General features: G+C 39.0%; 1 protein-coding gene and 1 long non-coding RNA gene across 6 annotated transcripts in view; one reads left to right on the forward strand and one right to left on the reverse strand.

The window, feature by feature from the left end:
* The window catches only part of col5a3a (collagen, type V, alpha 3a), a 140770-nt gene that overhangs the window by 4375 nt on the left and 114842 nt on the right, over positions 1–21553 (forward strand). Inside the window, exons 2-3 of one of the 5 annotated variants that reach the window (XM_082149269.1) lie at positions 3247–3352; positions 3447–3541. The exons of 2 other annotated variants lie outside the window; for them this stretch is intronic. In XM_082149269.1, coding sequence (XP_082005395.1) covers positions 3247–3352; positions 3447–3541 — 201 coding nt within the window. Of the gene's footprint in view, positions 1–3246; positions 3353–3446; positions 3542–21553 lie in introns of those variants that run through there. 2 more of the 5 variants (XM_082149271.1, XM_082149274.1) reach the window with 2 other exon arrangements.
* On the reverse strand, positions 12078–19874 carry LOC309484267. The gene is made up of 3 exons (XR_014200802.1): positions 15267–19874; positions 13291–13350; positions 12078–13180 (listed from the first exon to the last, which is right to left on the reverse strand). It is a non-coding gene; the product is annotated as an uncharacterized lncRNA (long non-coding RNA).

Below are 21553 nucleotides of genomic sequence, written 5' to 3' on the forward strand. Positions count from 1 at the left end.
ACAATAATGATTTTACCACCCCGGTTCAGTGTGATTTATGTGGGAAAACTCCACTGAGCGCCTGCAGAGAGTGTGGAGAGGATTTAGAGCCCCCACCACAAAACTCGTCATGGCCAATCAGCAACGGAGACCCCTACTAAGAAACGTCATGGCCAATCAGAGAGTTACTTTTGTGATCACTGTCTTTATCATCTTGGCTTGCACTCGCTCCATGATCAAAGTTCGGTGATTGTTTTGAGTATTGCATTGTTCAGCGACTGATTTGAGTATTGTTCATAGGCATTTCGTTTTAGACATCTTGGCTTATGAGAAGCCGTAGTAAAGGTTTGGACTTGTCCATTTATAGTCATACCAGTGATGTTATCATTTTCTGTCCGTAATCGTCTCCTGGTGTTTCCTACAGTCAGATTTTCTCACACCTACATTCTGCCCTCTCTTTGTTACTTGCTTGATAAGAAATTAATCTTGTAGTTCTGGTGCGGTTGGAAAGTTAGGGTCATCTCCCAGTTACACCTCTGCATTTCCCAAGCAGATATATGAAATCTCAGAAGTCAAAAATACAAAACATTTTTGTTATCCCTGATTCTGAGAAAGCCACAGACCCCAGACCCCATAGCATTATATTTTCTCATATTGATGCCAAAATATTGTAGTTTTGAACAGCCTTTTTTGTGTTTCCCTCCCAAAATAAACATATAGATCAAGTAAAAAATCCATTACACATGCATTGCATGAAGAGTAGAGCAATTCGCTGTTCTATTTCAGGCTCAAAGGTTTGGGAAATAAATCAGTTTTTATTATGACCTAAAACACAGCTTGGTGAGCAGTCTCCTCAGTTTGACCTCTCCTACCACATTCCCCCACTTTCCCCTGTCTCATTTCTCTCTCTCTCTCAGTCATATTCACACACACAAACATGCATTACACAAAGAGGTTGTTATCCTGTGCAAATAAGTGAACGCTAGATCACTGCTGGCATTGGGAGACAAGGTGTTTGATTTTCACACCAGCTCGCTAAATTATTATTAAGTTGTGTGAAACTATGCTCTGTTACAGTGTCTGTAGATGTGTGGGAGCAAAGGAATGTTTGTGTTTAGGGATCAAGGGTTCATTTATTTTTTGGCGCATTTCCCACTCAATCTCATGTTCTGTTTTTTCTCCTGCTTGATTGTGCTGCATCAAGGCAGAAGTGATTTGTGTCCAGTTGGTGGGTTTAATTGCTGGTCTCAGGGGTCCAAACCCAGAAAGTCTAAGCCATGAGAAAGTACAACTCTGTCCCAATCTCCAGTGCAAACTGCCCGGTCCCTTTTAACAAGTCATCAGCCCATCAGAATCTGTTCACAGTGTCTTTTACTGACGTCTGTGTTTGTGTGCAGGAACTAGTTGAGTGTGCAAAAGCTGGCTGTTGAGTGTCAGGAACTATATTTCAGATGAGGGCTGGACGAGAGCCAGCTGGTGGAATTCTGAATGCCATTGCTGTGTTTTCGTGTGAAATAAGTGCTTAAGTCCGTTGTGGACAGCTGCAGGACAGTGCCCCCTCCACGTCTGCCTCCTCCCTAGGGCTGTAAATCTGACTCGAGGACAGGAGGTACTGGCGACTTGTTGAAAAGGGCTCCTAAGAGGGTCCTGAAGTTTAGTGCTCGGGGTCAGGGGCTGTGTTAAAGGCCCTGGAGCTGAAGCTCAAATGCCGATACACTGATAACCCATCGCATGCCTGTGGCTACACTGTTGCTCGTCTTTCTGCTCTTCCCTCCAGAGGTGGTATTACTAAACCACACCTACAAGTGCTCAGGGCCACTGGGGTTGCACTGCGGTGCTTGTGCTGATCTCTGCCGTGGCGTCTGTGCATGGAGTCTGGTGGAATGTCTGGTCATTTAGTCAGTCGTCACAAAGGAGGCCGCATTTGACTAATCTGACAAATAATCACTAAACAAATAAGTGATGGAATGTCTCGTTCCCTTGGCACTGGTTAAAAGGTCTTTGAAGGATGTTAAGAGTGGCATATGTTCAACCTAAAATGTCAGAAAGAGACATATTGAGAAAAATGACCGAATTACAACTTCAATTGATCCTGCATTTGCCTCTGAAAAAAAGAGAAGAAAAAGAGTTTGAGGCAACCCTAGGCCTCTGTTAGACTCCGTCCCTCCCGAGTCAATTGTTCCTCAAGCCTGGTGTCAACCCTGCGCCATCAATCACCCTCTTTCAGAGGAGGGGAGACAGGCTAGGGACACGCCCCTCAGGACAGGGGGGTGGTAGTTCTCATGCCCTCCCCGCCTCGCACAGCCCCACATCCTCACAGTCGCAACTCCGACAGCTGGTCTGGTCATTAGAGGTAGGCCGGGACCTGTGGGCCCCCGAACAGCAACGACAGCTGCCAGCCCACTGTCCCCCGGCACCCACACGCACTCACTCGCCCCCGCTCCAGACTATGATATGTATTATATCTCTAATCTATTGTCATTCTTTTTTGGCTTCTTTAGGGTGGCCAGGGCTTATGTACTTAACTCACTTAAGTCACTTACATATGCCTCTTTTGTATAGCAAAATCTGTTTTTGTGTTTGCATTTTCACATTTGGTAGTAGTAAACCAGCTTATTAAGTGCAAAGGTTAGCTGTTATCATTGCAGTATGAATGCTGTATGTAATTGTAATTTGTGTTCAAATACAGAATGCTAATTTAAAACTATCTAGATCTCAGACTTAAAGATCTTTTTTTTTCTCTGAGCAAAAATAAAAAAGTACAATTTAACAGAAGCCCATTTTCACCTATTTTCATATCTCTTAATTGCACCTTTATTTCACGCAGCTATTCTATTTCTAATTTTAATCTTAATCTCACAATTTTTACTTCCATAAATTCGTGACCACCTTAGCATCTGTGCTTCATAAATCTCCTTCAGCAGGTTATCGCAGATAAAAGTGATTTAGGTTGTTGACATGCCTATCTGTCTGTCATTTTCGCTTTTTCTGTTTACAACATGCATCTCTTTTCACTTTAATCCACCTGCATTAGTTTAATCATAGCCTTTGTATGCTTGCCCACAAAAGGCAATGGAAAGGTAATTGAAAACAAAATCTCAGCATGAGTGTCAAATGTAACTCCATTATGATTATCTGTTAAAAATGGGAATGTGAGGCAAACAAGAAGGAAAGTGTCAAAGAGTTCATGCACAGATTGATAATCTTAAAATGACTGAGTGGTTCAGTGTGTTTACGTGTGTATCTTTGTGCGTGTATGTGACGAAGGAAAGGAGAAAAGAAAAGTGGTAGTTGAGATTACGCCACACTCCCTCAGGCTCTTGTTACTCATGCACTACTGGCAGACCTCTGGTTCCCACGCCTCCTCACAGAGGTGAGTGAAACTACACCCTCAACCTCACCTGTACGTGCCTGCCTCAGCACAGCCCTTTAACTTCAGCCAAACCATGATCTGTTTTTTTTCCTAGAAACGTAAAGAAGACAGAGAAGGTGACAAATTGGCATGAATACAGCAATAATATCAGCCAGAAGATCACAATGGCAGAGCTCTCTTACAAAAAAGGTGTGTAATTATAACAAACATGGCATTCACTGGAAGACCTCCCCAGCAGAGATATTTCAGTTAAGTCTGATATAAACAGACCTGGCAAAGAGGTGTAATTTTCATATGCAGTGTTTTTTTGTTGCACTTATTTCTTTGATGTGTGTACTTGTTGCACTATTGTTCTTCTTATGTGGGTACTGACAGTAATTGCAAAAACACACTGTGCACCTTGCTGCTAATACCAGCCCTGATCATAGAATGAATCACCTTCTTTGTTGTTTAAATCTGCATTGTAGTTATCAGCTTATAGTTTTAAAAGTTTCCACACTCATCCTTCTCTTCATGAGCATAGACTACGTTAGATATTCACTCCAGGATGTTATCACACACTGTGGTGCAGCTGCTGTTTCACTTCAACAGAGTGGAAGTTCCTGACTGACTGGCCACTTGGCCGGCTTTACTGAGCCCAAGACGGGATTAATTCCAGAAAGAGAGAGAAGAAAAAAAGGAAATGCAGAGGGTGGCAAGCAGTTTATTCACGGATTCCATTGGCCCTTTAGCTTTAAATCATATTCAACTGACCCAGGCCTATTGTTGAGGAAGGAAACTGCCTAAGCAGTTTTGAGAGCTGAAGAATGGAATAGCGTGTAACAGGAGTGGAGTGCTGGCAGTAATGAAATAGCTTGCATACCTTATGCTTTAAGGATAACCGTCTTTAACAGAAGAATATTGTGGAGGATCTTTCACTCAGATCCACCAATACCCCACTCTTGCCAAAACAAGCCATACGGGATTTACTCATCGAGATATAGTGAACACAGAGAAGCATAGTTGCCTTAGCCTTGTTTGTCCTCCTTATAGGGTATCTCGGGGTCTGGAGTATTCCTGGCAATATTTAGACTCGCCTTTGGATCTATGTGTCTTTATGTAACCAAAAATGTATAATGGGAAGTACAGTATGAGACATATAGGCTTATTGCAATCAATTTCTCCATATTTGGGATCTGCGGGTCAAGTGCGTGATCGAAGTTTGCTAGCTTTTTTTCTTTTCTCCAGCAGCAGGAGGGATGAAGGAGCAGACATTCCACGTTGGCCCGAGGGCAGGGTGGGGGAGGCTCTAAGACCACTTTTATTAAAATATATTGAAGGAAAACAAGAAGTTGCACTGTTGGAGGGATGAAAAATCAGCATGACAGACTTCTCTCTAGAGGCTTAAGTGTATAGTCATAAACCTAACATCCTCCCTCTATTTTGTTCTCAGTGTTGATCTCTTCAACTCCCTATTTGTACAGCTTCACTGATTTAGTTAATACTTTAAAAGTCCAGTAATTGTAGTCCCAGGATCTCCAATCTGATTTACTCTTTCACTGTCAAGCGCACTGTTTTAAGTCCTCACTCTTTCAACCCTTCATTTCCTTACTCATTATGTTCTTTTCTCCATGAATACAATAGCCCACTGCCTCAGGTGAGGGTTATTGCACTGGGTGTGGTTCACAGTTCACCACTAAGGAATCACATTCCACTGACCATCTACAATACCCAATCACTGATATCCTGGTCCTCCTCTTTGTCAGGGTGATTAAATAACCCTGCCTCTGGCCGCCCTGACCTTCATGACCTGGTCTGTGTGCTCCGTAGACACTAATTAGAGACCTGATAATGCAAGAGAAAGCAGCTTTTCACCATAGCTCTCAGATCTCCGTTCAACCAACTCGACAAAACCAAAACAAATGAACATTTCTGACAGGGCATCAATCCATGCACTTTAGATTTCAGTCAGACTAAATCATTTGTATTTGTTTTTAAATGTTATGTAAATGCTCCCATCTGACTCAAATCAGTTCATTTATTTGTAAAATTGAACTAACAGACCTAGAAATACATTTCTAGGTCTGTTAGTTCAATTTTACAAATAAATGAACTGATTTGAGTAGGATGCCTTTGTCCAGCTTGTTAACATGATAGTCAGTCTAGTGTGCTTTTGTCCGAATTAAATATTATCAGTCTGGTTTTTGTGAAATTAGGCTAACAGACATGGATATTGTGATTGTAGTCCATCTTCATACCATGAATTAATAAGGTGACAGTTGGCCTCGGCACTGTGCATTTGCTCTAGAAAACAGAGGTAATGTGCAACATGTATTTAAACTTTGCGCACCTCCATTTTGTTCAAAATCTGAATGCCTTTTTTTGGAACACAAAAAAGCTTTTGTTTTGAAGATTATATCAGTTTTTTGTCCGTTAAAATAAAAGCTTTTGTATTACATGGGAGAGTGAAAGTCATACAGGTTTTGGAATGACACAAGGGTGAGTAAATGGATGAGTAATTGTCATTTTTGGCTGAACTATCTCTTTAATACTTATAATTTTAAGATTAGAAAAGTAGTTTTGTTCAGTGTGGGTGCATCATGGGAAGGAATGTTGCCCACTGAAGGGAATCTCTACCATCCACAGTACTGTTTGATTTGTCAGAGCTCAAAAAGTACCCTGAAGTGGGAAAGCAATGGGGCGATCCTGGCATTCCAGGACTCTGTCGTGTCGTCTCCTGGTCTCTAATTTGGGAGCAGCTGTCAGGCTCTGCAAGACCTCAGCCATCAAAGCCCAGCTAGAAGGGGCGGGGAGAAGGCGCAGAGGTCAGGCCCACAGAAAAGCCAACTCTCCAGCACTCTTCCAGTCTCTGGCAGCTCATGCCAAGTACACAACACCTGCACCAGGGTTAAGCATAGTGGAGATTACAGGGTGACTGTAAAGTTGTTGCAGGCCATAACACAGTGGCAGTAAAAACAGATGACCACTATTAGGAGAAAAACTCTCCTATTGAGAATAAAAGTCTTGCTGTCCCTTCAGACTGAGATTCTTCTCTGTCCTCTCAGAATTTAAGAGTTTTTCTGAATTACTCCATTTACTCCCAAAATTGGATTCTTTCCAGTTCAGTGCTTGAAATCATAATAGGCAAAACAACAAATAACTGAAGTGCCAAATATTGAGTTGTTTTAAAAAGCAATTAAAGAAATGTGTACACTTCTATTGTCACAATGAAATGAAAACATTTCAGTAGCCTCAAACTGCACAACCAATGAACGCTGTAATAGTGATCCCTTTTCATGATTGTAGGTACCCATGAGAGTGCAGTTTCTCACACTCTGGTGGGCTTGTTGAGACACACATACCCTTGAGGATTCCAGATGTGGTCTGGTTTTAGTTGCATGAAAACAGCTAATTACACCATTAAGTCTTCTACGGGCCGTAATTATTGGGAATCATACTGTGTTCCAGGTCAGGTGCTTAGTGATTGATTTATCTCTCCCTGTCTGCTTTCTCACTCCTCTCACATGCCCTCTACAGGTCATGTTTGCGTAACTGTAGTGACAGTTAAACCTTGTTTTCCACTCTTTTTTTTCTGGAAACCACAAAAGTGGTTTTTTGAACGTGATGCTTTTGTCAGGGCTTTATAGTTTCAGATTGCATGCATTGTGAAATTTACCAAAAATAGGATCAAGACCAGCAGTGCTGTTTTCTTGTGGTGCTGTTTCAACAGACGGTACCAGTTCAGCTCCTTCCTTATTACCATTGGACAAAGAGAGGAAGAAGTAGTAAATTCCATATCCCAACAGTAAGATCAACTCTGGGGCTCAGGCAGGAATAAGCTGTACCAGTGGGACTCAGGGCCCAAGGGGATGTGGTGGTGGTGGGTGAGGGACTGCTAATCAAAGATAAGGGGTCATCTGTATCCTTTAACATATTTGGGAACCCCCACCCACTGTTTGCAGGTTCAATAGTTTTGGGCCATTATAGGTCCACTTTGATGAGGTGCCTTCTTAACACACATACACACTTATAAAAGTTTGTCTTTGTAATCTTTCCTCAAAATTACAATTTTCACTGTACTATATTGTGTTAATCACATTCGTAAAGCTCAACTATTTAACTAAAATAGTTTTATTTAGACAATTTTGCAACTTTGTTACCTATTCTTGCTTATTTATTTATTTAATTAATATCTATAATTAATAATAAATGTATATTTATTTTGAAGTTCACTTAATTTTTATTTTTAGAAAGTTACATCAATCCTGATTGTGACTGTGAGTTACAAACCTCATGAAAAATAGAAAATAAAACCTGCTTGATTGTTAGTTTGACCTCAAACACAGATTAAGAACTTTTTTTCTCTGACAGTTTGTTGTTGTTTTTAAAACAATAATATTTTGTACCCAATTCCTGGGTTATTATTTCATTTCAACACTGATGAACCTGGCCTAAAGTTCGGTCAGGTTCTCCTCCAGTATGTGGAACCATTGGCTTTTTAGCTATATGTAAACGTGATATTGTGTGTGGTTTATTTTATTTTATTATATTTGTCTGTTACTGTTTGTGTTTTGTTACTGTTTGTGTTTTGGATCATGTGTGTCCTTATAATAAAGCTTTGATGATTAATAGTATCAGTTCCCATTCCTCATTTTATTATCATTAAATGTTATGTTTTATTTGGAAATATGACTTTTACGGAAGTAAAATGGGTTTAAAACACCATTCCATGTTGCCTTCAAAGCCTTTTTTTTTTTTTTTTTGTGGATGGTCCTTCTCTATGGGTGATCATGGCTGGGTTGAATAGTACTCTCAGTTTAAACACAGCTGGAGGGCAGGAGAAGATCATTGTGGAAACACTCGGCATCTGTGGTTGTTCACTTTGAACACCAACCTCACACTGCTTTTGCCACAAGTATGCATTGTGACTTTGGCATTCTTTGAAATCAAGAATAAATAAATGTAGGGATTTCATGTAATAATAATAATTAAAAAAAAGTTTTAAAAGATTTAAAACTTCGTTTGTTCCTGAACCTTTTAGTGGTCAGAGGCATTCAGCTATTAAATGACTGAAGGCTCCCCCCCCCTAAGCTGATTAAGCAAATGTATTTATTAGATGTTTTTAGTTAAGAGGCTAGAGAAGACAGCTGGAGAACTAAAGGTCAATCACAGGTTAAGACATGAATATTACGTGTTCTGAGAAGTTGATGGTAAGGTTGTTTTGATGTGTTGTACACGGTAGTGAATGACTTGAAGAAGAATCATTAGTGTTCTTCTTTCTTCTTCTTTTTGTTCTGCTTTTGAGTCTATGGCAGCCCATAGAACAGCTTGCGGGAAAGTTATAAAATGTGGCACACAGATAGTCTCAACATTAACTATAGCAATTTTGGAGTCTCTAACTCAATTGCTCTAGCGCCAATAACTTTTGAACAGTAAGGGCTAGAAACAAAATCCCCCCTCTTTTTCCTTTCTCAGGCTCAAGACAATTCAATTGTACCCTATTACATCATTTTCAATTTTCCCGCCATTTTCAATTTTCCAAAAAGCATTCTTTTCCGAACTCCACAAAAGAAGATATATTATTTCTCTGCATACACTGAAAGTCCATAATAGGGTCCAAAACAACACTGGACACCACATACTTTCATTCCATGGACAAAAACAATTTCATTTACTTTAAATTTTTCATTGAAGTGCTTGTAGTAATTGAGGATGTGAGAAAGTTCAGTCATATTTGGAATGTTATAAAACTCTTGAAGCACACTATTTATTCTGTGCTTCAAGTAGACATAACTTTACATTGATCTCTTTGTTTTTTACTTAATCTTCCATCTCCTTAATCGGGCCTCTTGCTTCCATCTCTGATCTCTTCATACAGAGGACTGTTTACAGTGCTAACAGCTTTTTTTAAGAGGCACAGCACTTATGTCAAGAGCTTCTGATGACACAAACACATGGGTTGTGTGGACACGTATGAGTTTCGATGCTTGAATAACAGCCTGGCACCTACAACATGCTGCAACAATACATCTTCTGTTCCATGACTCAAAATCCCAAACTTAGAAAATCCTCCTCCCAGTCTTGTCATGAGTTAACTGCCAATACCAGATTTCTGTATTTAACTTCCAATGTTTTTCTGTCATGCAGACTTTGCTCGGATGCTGTCTGAGCACTGTACCGTGGTCTCGAAAAATTAGTAGCAGGATGAGGTTGAAAGAGGAGCAGATGTCAGGCTCCGTGTTTATTTGCGTTTCAGGAGGGGGGTGTTAGTGTGGGAAAGCTCCTCTCCACGGTTGGGATCAATGTGGGAGAGATAAGCTCATGATGTGGCCTTGGTCAAGCATGGATGAAAACTGTTTTGGTGTGTGAACTTCCTCCCATGTTGTAATTTCAACACAACATGAGTCTCAGCAAGGTCACTATATGAGAACTGTTTTTTTCCTCTCCCCGTGTGCCTGGGATGCTCTCTCTGTACATACTACGCCACAAGCCTTTGGGAATTTAACAGGGTCCTGATCTAAATGTTCCCAGTAGGTCTGGGGGTTTAGCGTGGGAATTGAGAGCAGAGATGAGAGGATGTGGGATAGTTTCCTCTGCCACTGATGAACACAAGGCATATAGCAAGGCTGAGATTTAGAAAATGCCTGCGAGGCCTCCATAGTAGGTGAGATATTAAATCAAAATGACAGAACAGTCGGATTTGTAATCTCTTGCGACACCCCTATGTTTTCTAAATCCTTGATGCACATTGCCTGATAAGAGCTTGCGCTTTTGTGAGAAAAGCAAACTGACTCTACCTGATCCTGTCAGCATCTTCTCATGTAGACTTTATGTTTTTTTCCACACTATTTTCCTTTAACAAACTCCTCCTGCAGCTGTTACAGTATATACAGTATATACTGTCAAATATACAGTAAAACCGTAAAATTGTGAAATATTATTACAATTTTAAATAATTGTTTTCTCTTTTAATATATTTAAAAATGTAATTTATTCATGTGCAAAGCTGAATTTTCAGCATCATTACTCCAGTCTTCAGTCTTCAGTGTCACATGATCTTCTTCTTCTTCTTCTTCTTCTTCTTCTTCTTCTTCTTATTATTAATCAATGTTGAAAACAGTTTTGCTGGTTAACATTTTTAGGGAAACAAATGATACCATTTAAACATTTGTGGTATAAGATAATAAAAAAAAAGAGACATTAATACTTTTATTCATTAAGGACACATTAAATTGATCAAAAGTGACAGTAAAGACATGTATAATGTTACAAAACATTTATATTTAATAAATGCTTTAATAAATGTAATAAATAAATGCTCTTCATTGAACTTTCTATTCATCAAAGAATCCTGAAAAAAATATAACCATTTCTTTGGAAATTGGAACCATTAACCAAGCAGCACAACTTTTAATATTGATAAATAATAAAATAATAATAAATGTAACCTGAGCATTAAATCATCATATTATAATAATTTCTGAAGGATCATGTGACACTGAAGACTGGAGTAATGATGATGAAAATTCAGCTTTGATCACAGGATTAAATTACATTTTAGATATATTTAAATAGAAAACAGTTATTTTAAATTGTAAAATTATTTTACAATATTACTGTTATTACTGTATTTTTGATTCAATAAATGCAGCCTTGGTGATCATAAGAGGCTTCTTTAAAAACAAAATAAAGTTATAATGTTTCCAAACTGTTGACAGGTACTGTATGTTGTAAAATCTGTCATTTAAGGAAGAGAAATGTCTTCAAAGCTGCTCGAATTCTTCTCAGTGGCCCACAGCGTAACACATAAAGTGTAAAGTGCTAGCCTTTGGGATTTCAACTCTCTCAGTTCCTCTCATTTGGTAGCTGACAGCCCGGACTGAGCATATATCACTTATAAAAATATTAGTCTTGTTTCTGTACCGAGGCAAGCAAGCACAAGCGTGAAGCTATTTTTTTTTTCTTGATTCATTATACAGTTTGAAGAAAGAACCCATGGCAAATGTGTGTCATTTAAATCAGGCTGTGTGATATTTGACTTAGACTTTGTTCTTGATTGACGGATGTTTTAAACTACCAGTGATCTGAAATCCTCATTTACCTATACAATAGAAATGGCAATGCATAAACCCAAGCAAGGCCTTGTCCTGATATCAGCAATGTTTTGCCTGGAAAAGGTATAAGAGCATATTGAGCAAAAAGAGGTCATGAACTGCTTATACTTCATGTGAAGGCTAAATATTAAGAGTTTTATGGGAACTATACGGTTATCCGGACCACACGTGTGTCTTTTAGTCCCGTATAGTCCGTATAGTCATCCCTGACTGGTCTTAACCCCAGTGACGGGTAGGTTTAGGGGCGGGGTTAGGGGTAGGCCATCGTATGATTGGTCTTAACCCCAGTGACGGGTAGGTTTAGGGGCGGGGTTAGGGGTAGGCCATCGTATGATTGGTCTTATCCCCAGTGATGGGTAGGTTTAGGGGCGGGGTTAGGGGTAGGCCATCGTATGATTGGTCTTAACCCCAGTGACGGGTAGGTTTAGGGGCGGGGTTAGGGGTAGGCCATCGTATGATTGGTCTTAACCCCAGTGATGGGTAGGTTTAGGGGCGGGGTTAGGGGTAGGCCATCGTGTGGTCCGGATAACCGTATAGTACCGTTTTATGTTGCATACACAGTAGCATAGATTTTCAGGCTAATTGCGATCTTCATTTGAACAAACCTAATTATGATTCTTAAAAACTTGAGTTCCTCTTAAGATTCGTCCATATATATTTACACATTCATTTACTCACAGCTGCTGTAGTAATGCTGGCATTTGTTTTTCATTCTCCATCATACTGTTAATGAGTGACACAATGCAATAAGCTGTTTGTTTATTGCAAGAGCCTGATGCATGGTGCTTACAGTGCTGACGGCTATAACTGAAGTGTTGGGTTTATAATTGTGTATTGTATATGTAATTGTTGTAACAGTTTTACAAAAAAACTGCTATTTAAGGTTTCAAGATGGTATTTTTAGTTGTTGATTATTACATCAATAAAAAACCCTGTTGTTAATTTTTTTTAATTCATATTTTCAGAATGTACCAAGAACAATTATCTATAAGTGACAATAAAGCTACTACTACTACTATAAGAGATAATTGATTTCATATGTAGGGAAAAATGGACATTACATTATAATTAAAATAAACCCAACTTAAATTGGATCCAATCAAATCTAAATATGATTGGAATCAAGAGCTTATGAATTAGATGAATAGGTGCTCCTATTGATTAAACAAGTCTGAAGGACTGCAACCCAGAAATTCACTAATATTCATTGTAAAGGTATTCACAAATCAATCACTCTAAGTGATCTAGGGCCATTTTTTGCCCTATGATGAAAGAAGTCTTCAGGCGGCAAAAATTGCACAGCGCCCAGTTTGAGAAACGTGGTTTTCTCACGGCGCCCATGTTACTCCGAGGTAAACATTGAGCACTCATGCAGAGAGATATATAAAAACCCATAAAGCCTCATCTGAGAAAGGAACAGAAAAGATTGGAGAGTGGTGGACTAAAAAGAAGAAACTGCTCCAATGTGGCATGTAACTGTAAACAGAACTGTGGGCAGAGTTCTTTGGTGCACCCTGTGTGGTCTCCATTTCCTTCTCAGCAGTGCAGCTCTACTGCGAGCTTGTGTGAGGAAAGGGGAGAGGTCCAATAAACAGGCCTTTTTGATGCAGGCACAACCCTCTGCCAAATCCTCCCTTTGTCTCGGCACAGACAGCACAGCCATCTCGCAGTCTCTTCTGAATCAATTCCTCTTAGCTGTTGTATGGCAGCTTTTTCAAGCCCTGCTGCGCACAACCTGCAGAACGGAGACAGAGAAGAGAGCTTTCTTTATCCATGTATCTTTCAGTCTACTTTATGTGTGTGTGTGTGTGTGTGTGTGTGTGTGTGTTTTTGCAACTACTCAACCATAGAATTGTGTTAAAACTGACAAAACTGCCTTTTTGGCAACATCTGGGGACTCCTCATCTGTAAAACAGCATATAGTATTTATAATATCTTTGGAATGTCCCCATGTAGACAGCAAGGTTATTTTCGTAAACGAAAACGAAAACTGAAACTAAGACTAAAACTATTGGTCAAAAAACATTTTCGTAAACTGAAATAAAATAGAAATTTCAATATAAATGATAAACTAAAACTAAACGAAACTAACAACACTTACTGAAAAACTAACTGAAACAAAATAATAATGAACAAAAATAAATAATCGTTTTCGTAATTTCGTAAAAAGCTCTCATCCTGTAGGCCTACCGGAAAATCACTTTTTTCCATTCCACTGCGCTACTTTATTTTTCAATGTATGATCGTTGCGCTCGAGTCTTGCGTCTTCTGCAGCATCACGTGCATGACACGAAACGCGGCACTCAAGTTAAAGGATAACTGTTGCCAAAATGCAACCTAGGGTCTTTTTGTTAATCTACCCGAGGCGAACTTTAATTTAAAAGCATTATTAGAATGGAAACGCCACTTTTAAGTTTGACCGTATTTTCGTTTTCGGTCAAATTGCCTTTTGAATGGGAGTGCGTGGGGCACTACTATGATAGCATAAAAAAATCGCTATTTTTAAAACACTAAGAAGGCTCGACACAACATGAAACTTTGCTCTAAGTATCACCAGAGGCTCTACACATGAACTCGAGCATTGAGAACATTGTTTGTGTACACAGAGTTTACTAAAAAGCAAGATTTTGAACAACTTACTGTGTGTCTGCCAGCATTTTGACAGTCAAAAATAGTTGATCTCCGAATGTGAATGAACTGACTCTGAACGGTCAAACTTAAAAGTGGCGTTTCCATTCTAATAATGCTTTTAAACGAAAGTTTGCCTCAGGTAGATTAACAAAAAGACCCCAAGATGCATTTTGGCGACAGTTATCCTTTAAAATAAGTTCAACTTTTAAAAGACTCGTATCGAGACCTTGCACTTTTTCCCCATTGCACTTTTTCCCCACTGCGCCTGCGTCTTTTTTCTCGTTTTTCAAAGAAAAAACGCTTTCTGTGTGAACCAGACCTAAGAAGCAGAAATGGCCAAATAGGCTAAATATTTCCATCATGTGTAGACCTTAGCAAATACAGCTGTACCTTAATTCCAGGTAAGATAACCATCTCATGTGAAACTAGCCTAAACAAGATAGGCCTACCACACATAAGATACCACACTGAGCAGAAAACGGAAAAAACAAATAGCATGTCTACAGCCCAGAAATAGACGTATATTTGTCAGAGTAGAAGTATACTAAATGTCTGGTCTGAATAGATCATTTGAATATGAGTATAACTATGAGTATATGATTTTAAACGATGCAATAGACAAAAAGTATAAATGGATCAAAAAAAGAATAATGTTTGAAAGGATTAATCATAGAAATAACCTTAAAGAATAATCATAGTAATCATACGCATATATTTTTTTCTTTTTCTTATACTCCACGTTTAACAAGATTTCATTTTTAATATGAATGAGTATGAATGAATAATTTTTTTACTTTTTAGTTGCATTTGTTTGGTTGTTTCTTCATCCTCAAACAATTATTTTATTTTTATTATTAAGAGCTTTTCACAAGAGTTAACAGTAAACTGCAAACATTAAACTTTGCTGAAATGAAATGTCTTTAACTGGAAGTGTTCTGTTAACTCTGCTAAACTATAATTACTAAAACTAAAACTAAAACTAAATATATAAAAAATAAATAGAAATGTGTTCACAAAATAAAAACTAAACTAAAACTAACAAAACCATTAATGAAACTAACTAAAACTAAACAGAAATTTATAGGAAATTTGAAAATGATATTAAAATAAAAACTAATTTAAAAATGCAAAACTATAATAACATTGGTAGACAGCCAAGTAAATGTGTGTGTTTCTGTGTGTGTACTTACATGTTTTCTTTGTCTTGTGCTGAAACATTGCACAAGCATCCGCCCATTATGAGGATTGTGTCCAACCAAAGCACATGATGCCTATCTATCTCTAGCCCAGTTGTTTCACAATGTTTCCTAAACCTGGTTTTAACGGTCTGTAAAACAAATCAAAGTTGACCAAGCATTCCTCTTCAGTTGAAATGATTGTAAATATAAAATTAGGATAAGAAAATCTCTGTTGAGTAAAGCAGTGTTCCATGAAGACATTTTTACTTGAAAGCTCCTTCTTGCAAAATTTGATTTATAGCTACAATTACATGTAATACATTTTCTCTTCGTATTTTATCTCAGTTTCTGAGGGCCAAGGATATTGAAAGGAGTTTTACAAGTTCTTTTCCACTTGTTGACCATCTCCATCTCATATGAGCTATGGTTTGGCTCAGGCTCTTGGTAAATCAGACCAACTGGCTCAGGTGCAAGTGCACAATATATCTTTTTGCTCTCACTAAAAGAAAAAGTACATGCTTCCCATTATTAACTGTTTAAAAACTTGTCATACTATAGTCATATCAGAGCAGACACTGAATATCTCTAGTAACTACACCTGTCCCCATGTGGTCGCAATGAACTTCTTTGCACCAAGCTGGATTGGCTCTCTGAGAATAGGATTTAAAAGCAGAGATTTTCTTTAGTTTTTGTTCTCTCCCACTTGGCAGAAAGGGGGTTGGAGTGCTTCCAGTTGTCAAGGGAACTGTGATTATCACCATCAAATGCCATTTTGTTGAGTTGTTATTTCAAGTTAAGCCTAGTCCCCCTGGTTCTCTCTGTTTCTCCTAATTTGTGGAGCTAGCTTGAGGAAACTCTAAACTGAGCTTGGGATCAGATGCACTCCGCTTGCCTATTTCCCACAGTTGGGAGAAGGCGGCACAGGCCAGATATTTGACACTAATCATTCATTAATAGCGTAATGCAGTTCCTGGCCAAACCAATGAGACTGAGCCTGTGACAGCTGCTGGTATGTCTAAGCGAGAAATTCCAAGATACACAAAAACACTGAGACAAAGAATAGAGTCTATTGTGAAGCCTCTTTTCTTTTTCAGAGCCTGCATTTCGTTCCATGTGATAGTTTCAAGATGGCGAGAGAAATATGGGAAGCCTACCAGTATGATAAAACAATCAAATCAAATTCATGGAGACAGACAGGGGAAGAGGAATGAAAGAGTTGCTCTTTCCTGCAGAGTGGGAAAGAATGAGAAGATGAAGGCATGACCTTTAGAATCATCATCTTCCAGCAGAGATTGATTTAAGACACTGTTGTGTGTTTTGTATTTAGGATTTAGATTGACATCAGGTTTTAATGTTCAGAAAGGAACTTTTTGTAAAGGGAGACTTACTCCCTGGGGTTTATTTTTAGGGAGATTTTACGAGGAAACTAAGTAAATTCTCAGTATGAATGTTCAATTATAAATGTTTGATTATACAGAAATTTCTAACCGTAAAAAAGTATTTTTTAATCAAGTACCACTCCATGTAATCAAATACACTCACTTCAGAAACAGTCGTAACATATTCACAGATCCCTGCACAATAAAATGAAGAAAATATGGAGAAAGAAGAATAATCTAATCTAATCTAATAATAATTCGTTACATTTATATAGCGCTTTTCTCAGCACTCAAAGTGCTTTACATGGAAGGGGGGATCTCCTCAACCACCATCAATGTGCATCGGTTATGCTCCCTAATATCTGCATTGGTTCAAGCATGTTATTGTTGGCGATTAATATCAAGAATACTTGAAAATATCAATGCGCCCGCGAGAGCTCAAGATTTTGCCTTTGATCTGCTCATCAAGCAAGATTTGGCAACAATCTGGGGTTTTCAACCAAAACCAAGCAAAACCTTACAGATCCAGATCCAGGGATAAGACCTGTGTTATCTAGCCACTGTTTGGAGCTTTGGATCCATCGTATGCTGTTTTTGAACTATCCTAACACAAGCAGCGTATGCACAATGCAGCTCGTCTGTGATCTCACACTAGAAATAACAATGAACCACCATTTTGAGTTCTGATAGGACTATGTGTTATTGGAGAGTTCAGAGAACAGCAGTTATTTAATCGTCTACTGAACCCAAGATCTTTTGTGGTTAAATCATGTCTGGCCTGTGACGTACTAATCTCAGAGGTTTATGACACTGTGGAGGATTTTTGCCAGCATAGTCTTCTAAAAAAGTGTCAGGCATTTCAATGTTCTGTTATGACTGACAACAACTTGGATTACTTTAACATTAGAAAAAGCATGCACAGCCGTTAAGATATGACTGCTATAACACATTTTTTTTTCCTCGAACAGCCTCTCTCATTAATAGCTTTCATAAACATCTGGGGTTAAAAGTCAACTCTAAGGCACGCTAGATTTTTTTTCCATGGGTAGTGAATGGAAAAAATGCATGGCCTTTGGCACCTCTTCCCTCTTCACTCCAGCCTCTTGAGATAGGGATGTAATAAGGCCTGATTTGACTTGAGGGTTGTGGGCTTGCATGGACTGTGAAAATCCATTTATAAAAAGATTGGTTCAAATAAGCAGTGGAAAAGAGAGCAGCACTTTCCCACAGTTTTACAGAAAGCCAGCATGACCGGTCCTGAGGCCTGTGCACTGCAATCCCCCTGCGGACACACTGTGAAAGCACTCGAGCATGGAGCCATTGCCTGCTCCATTTACCCTGACTGAGAGTAAGTGTGTGTGTTTTAGGAGGGGGACTTCTGATCCCATCTGAAAGCGAGAAGGATCGTTGTACATGCATGCTTTACATATTAATTTTAGCAACAATGTTTTGTGTAGTAATCATAGCTTCACTAAGAATGACCATACGAGTGGCAGAAGATCTTTTTAAGGGATTCCACTCCCAGGATGGAAAAGAACAAAGAACATGCGTAAAGTGCAAAGCTGCTGCTACACTCCCGCCACCTGTTACTGACCAGAACATGCGTGAAAATGAACTTGGCCTGAAACGCAGGGATCACTTACAACTAAAAGCCTCCCTGAAATCTCTCAAACTCTCGGCCGTGCCTCTTAGCGAGATCTTCTGTCGGTGCACGTTTCCCCCCACTCTTTTAGACGTTTTTTGTACGGCTATCTGATATCAGCTACAGTGCGCCATTTGTCTTTTACGTTAACATTGTTCTTTTAAGTTTTCCTTCTCCCTCTTTGTGACTGACATGTGGGAATTGTGTTTTTGAAGAGGACTTATTGTAGATTAAAATACACATTTAACATTGACCCACAGCAATTTACCACACTGTGTGCAAAGCATGAACAGCATCAGGCCTCGTTCAGATGGTAGATCACATTTCAAAAGTGCCCTGAAGGGCATGTCTCATTCTGCATACACCTGTAGCTTTCATGTTTTACCCACCACAATCTCTTGCTTAGTGGCTCAACTTCTCATTTAGACATCTCAAATACTCAAATGCACATTTAGTTGAGCAACAGATATTCTCAAGACAAATCACTTCTTTGCTGGAGAGCACAAAGCAATGGGTTCCTCGAGCATTCTTGTCCAACTTCAATAACAAAATGCAAAACAGTCCTTATGGGCAGCATGTTGGCACGCATTATTTAATCAGTTCTGGGCAGCTGTTCTGCAGCATGACGTCTATCCAGTTTCCATTCAGCATGTAAGAGCTATGGGAACTACAGTGGGCTACAATCTGTACCCATCCACTTTATGTACAGCAAAGGCGAACATGTTACTCGTTTCTTTAACTGTAGACTTTGGTTGTGCTCCAGGACTATCTCTGTAGTCATGTGTTTTTCAATTGCCTCATTACAGATTTGCTGTGTGCGGTGTGGCCTGCTGGTTCAGTTTCCTGCAGTTTAGTGTGTGAGCTTGTTTCTTTACACTGACATGTTGCATTAATCTAGTGCCTATAAGGAAATCATATCTTTCTACAAACCATGTTTCCTGACTTTCTCCCTCTATGCGGGAAAAACCCTCAGATGGAATTTTTTTCCTCCTTTTAAATCTTCTCTGCTTCCCACAGACGCCCCCAGCTTGATGACTTTGACTTCCCACATTTAAGGATGGCTAAAAAAGGCATCTTCAAATTGCAAACAGAAGTTACTTTAACCCCCCTTTCTCGTTTACGAGGCTGATGGGGCTCTAAACACTGGGAACTGGTACTCTCATAGGCCTATTTAAGCCTCCTTAGAGTGTGAGAAATCATGTAATTGTAACTTCACCTCTAATAACAGTAAAATATTAATCAGGAAGCCAGAAATGGGAATAGTGTCTGAGATTCTCAAAGCAAAAACAAACAATTGTGACAGCTAAAGAGCGAGTTTTCCAGTGGAGGAGAATTGTGGCCCATGTCAATGCAGAGGTCAGAGGCAGCCTCCCACAGGACCTCACAGAAGGATTAAGTGAGCCTGTTTAATGAGATCACTTCCTGTGGAACATTAAGCAGTGGTGAGAACGCCACCAGCAATATGGAGCAGCACAGGAGGCTGTCAAGGGAATGTGAACTTCCCACACTCATTACCTATACCATTTTGAAATAACGCAATACATTTATAAGATAAAATGTTATTTGAAGAATTTGTTCACCCAAAAATAAAGATTCTGTCATCATTTACTCATGTTGTTGCAAACTTTCATTAATCTTCGAAACAAAAATAAAGATATTTTAATATAAGAGATTTCTGTCCCTCCATTCACAGTTCACGCAACTACCACTTTGTTGCTTCAAAAAGTTAATAAAGAAATCGTAAAATTGATTCTATATGAATTGAGCGTTTAAATCCAAATTTTTTATCACTTTATATAATGAACAGATTTAATTTAAGCTTCTACTCACATATAAACATTCCTCAATGCAAACATCAGTTGTGGTAAACGGAAGCTCAAGCATGTTCGCTTGACGTGCGAGAACCAATGAGGTTCATTCTCGTGTGTTACGCAGCACGTTTGAGCTTTATCACGAAACAATGAGGTTCATTCTCGTGTGTTACACATCACGTTTGAAGCTTTATCAAGAAACAATGAGGTTCATTCTCGTGTGTTACGCAGCACGTTTGAGCTTCAGCAAGAAACAATGAGGTTCATTCTCGTGTTACGCAGCACGTTTGAGCTTTATCAAGAAACAATGTGGTTCATTCTCATGTGTTACGCAGCACGTTTGAGCTTTATCAAGAAACAATGAGGTTCATTCTCGTGTGTTACGCATCACGTTTGAGCTTTATCAAGAAACAATGAGGTTCATTCTCGTGTGTTACGGATCACGTTTGAGCTTTATCAAGAAACAATAAGGTTCATTCTTGTTTGTTACGCAGCACGTTTGAGCTTTATCAAGAAACAATGAGGTTCATTCTCGTGTGTTACACATCACGTTTGAGCTTTATCAAGAAACAATGAGGTTCATTCTCGTGTGTTACACATCACGTTTGAGCTTTATCAAGAAACAATGAGGTTCATTCTGGTGTGTTACGCATCACGTTTGAGCTTTATCAAGAAACATTGAGGTTCATTCTCGTGTGTTACACATCATGTTTGAGCTTTATCAAGAAACAATGAGGTTCATTCTCGTGTGTTACGCATCACGTTTGAGCTTTATCAAGAAACAATGAGGTTCATTCTCGTGTGTTACACATCATGTTTGAGCTTTATCAAGAAACAATGAGGTTCATTCTCGTGTGTTACGCATCACGTTTGAGCTTTATCAAGAAACAATGAGGTTCATTCTCGTGTGTTACACAGCACGTTTGAGCTTTATCAAGAAACAATGAGGTTCATTCTCGTGTTACGCAGCACGTTTGAGCTTTATCAAGAAACAATGAGGTTCATTCTCGTGTGTTACACATCACGTTTGAGCTTTATCAAGAAACAATGAGGTTCATTCTCGTGTGTTACGCAGCACGTTTGAGCTTTATCAAGAAACAATGAGGTTCATTCTCGTGTGTTACACATCACGTTTGAGCTTTATCAAGAAACAATGAGGTTCATTCTGGTGTGTTACGCATCACGTTTGAGCTTTATCAAGAAACATTGAGGTTCATTCTCGTGTGTTACACATCATGTTTGAGCTTTATCAAGAAACAATGAGGTTCATTCTCGTGTGTTACGCATCACGTTTGAGCTTTATCAAGAAACAATGAGGTTCATTCTCGTGTGTTACACATCATGTTTGAGCTTTATCAAGAAACAATGAGGTTCATTCTCGTGTGTTACGCATCACGTTTGAGCTTTATCAAGAAACAATGAGGTTCATTCTCGTGTGTTACACAGCACGTTTGAGCTTTATCAAGA

The sequence above is a fragment of the Leuciscus leuciscus genome (assembly GCF_965113295.1).
Source record: "Leuciscus leuciscus genome assembly, chromosome: 1".
Taxonomy (NCBI): domain Eukaryota; kingdom Metazoa; phylum Chordata; class Actinopteri; order Cypriniformes; family Leuciscidae; genus Leuciscus; species Leuciscus leuciscus.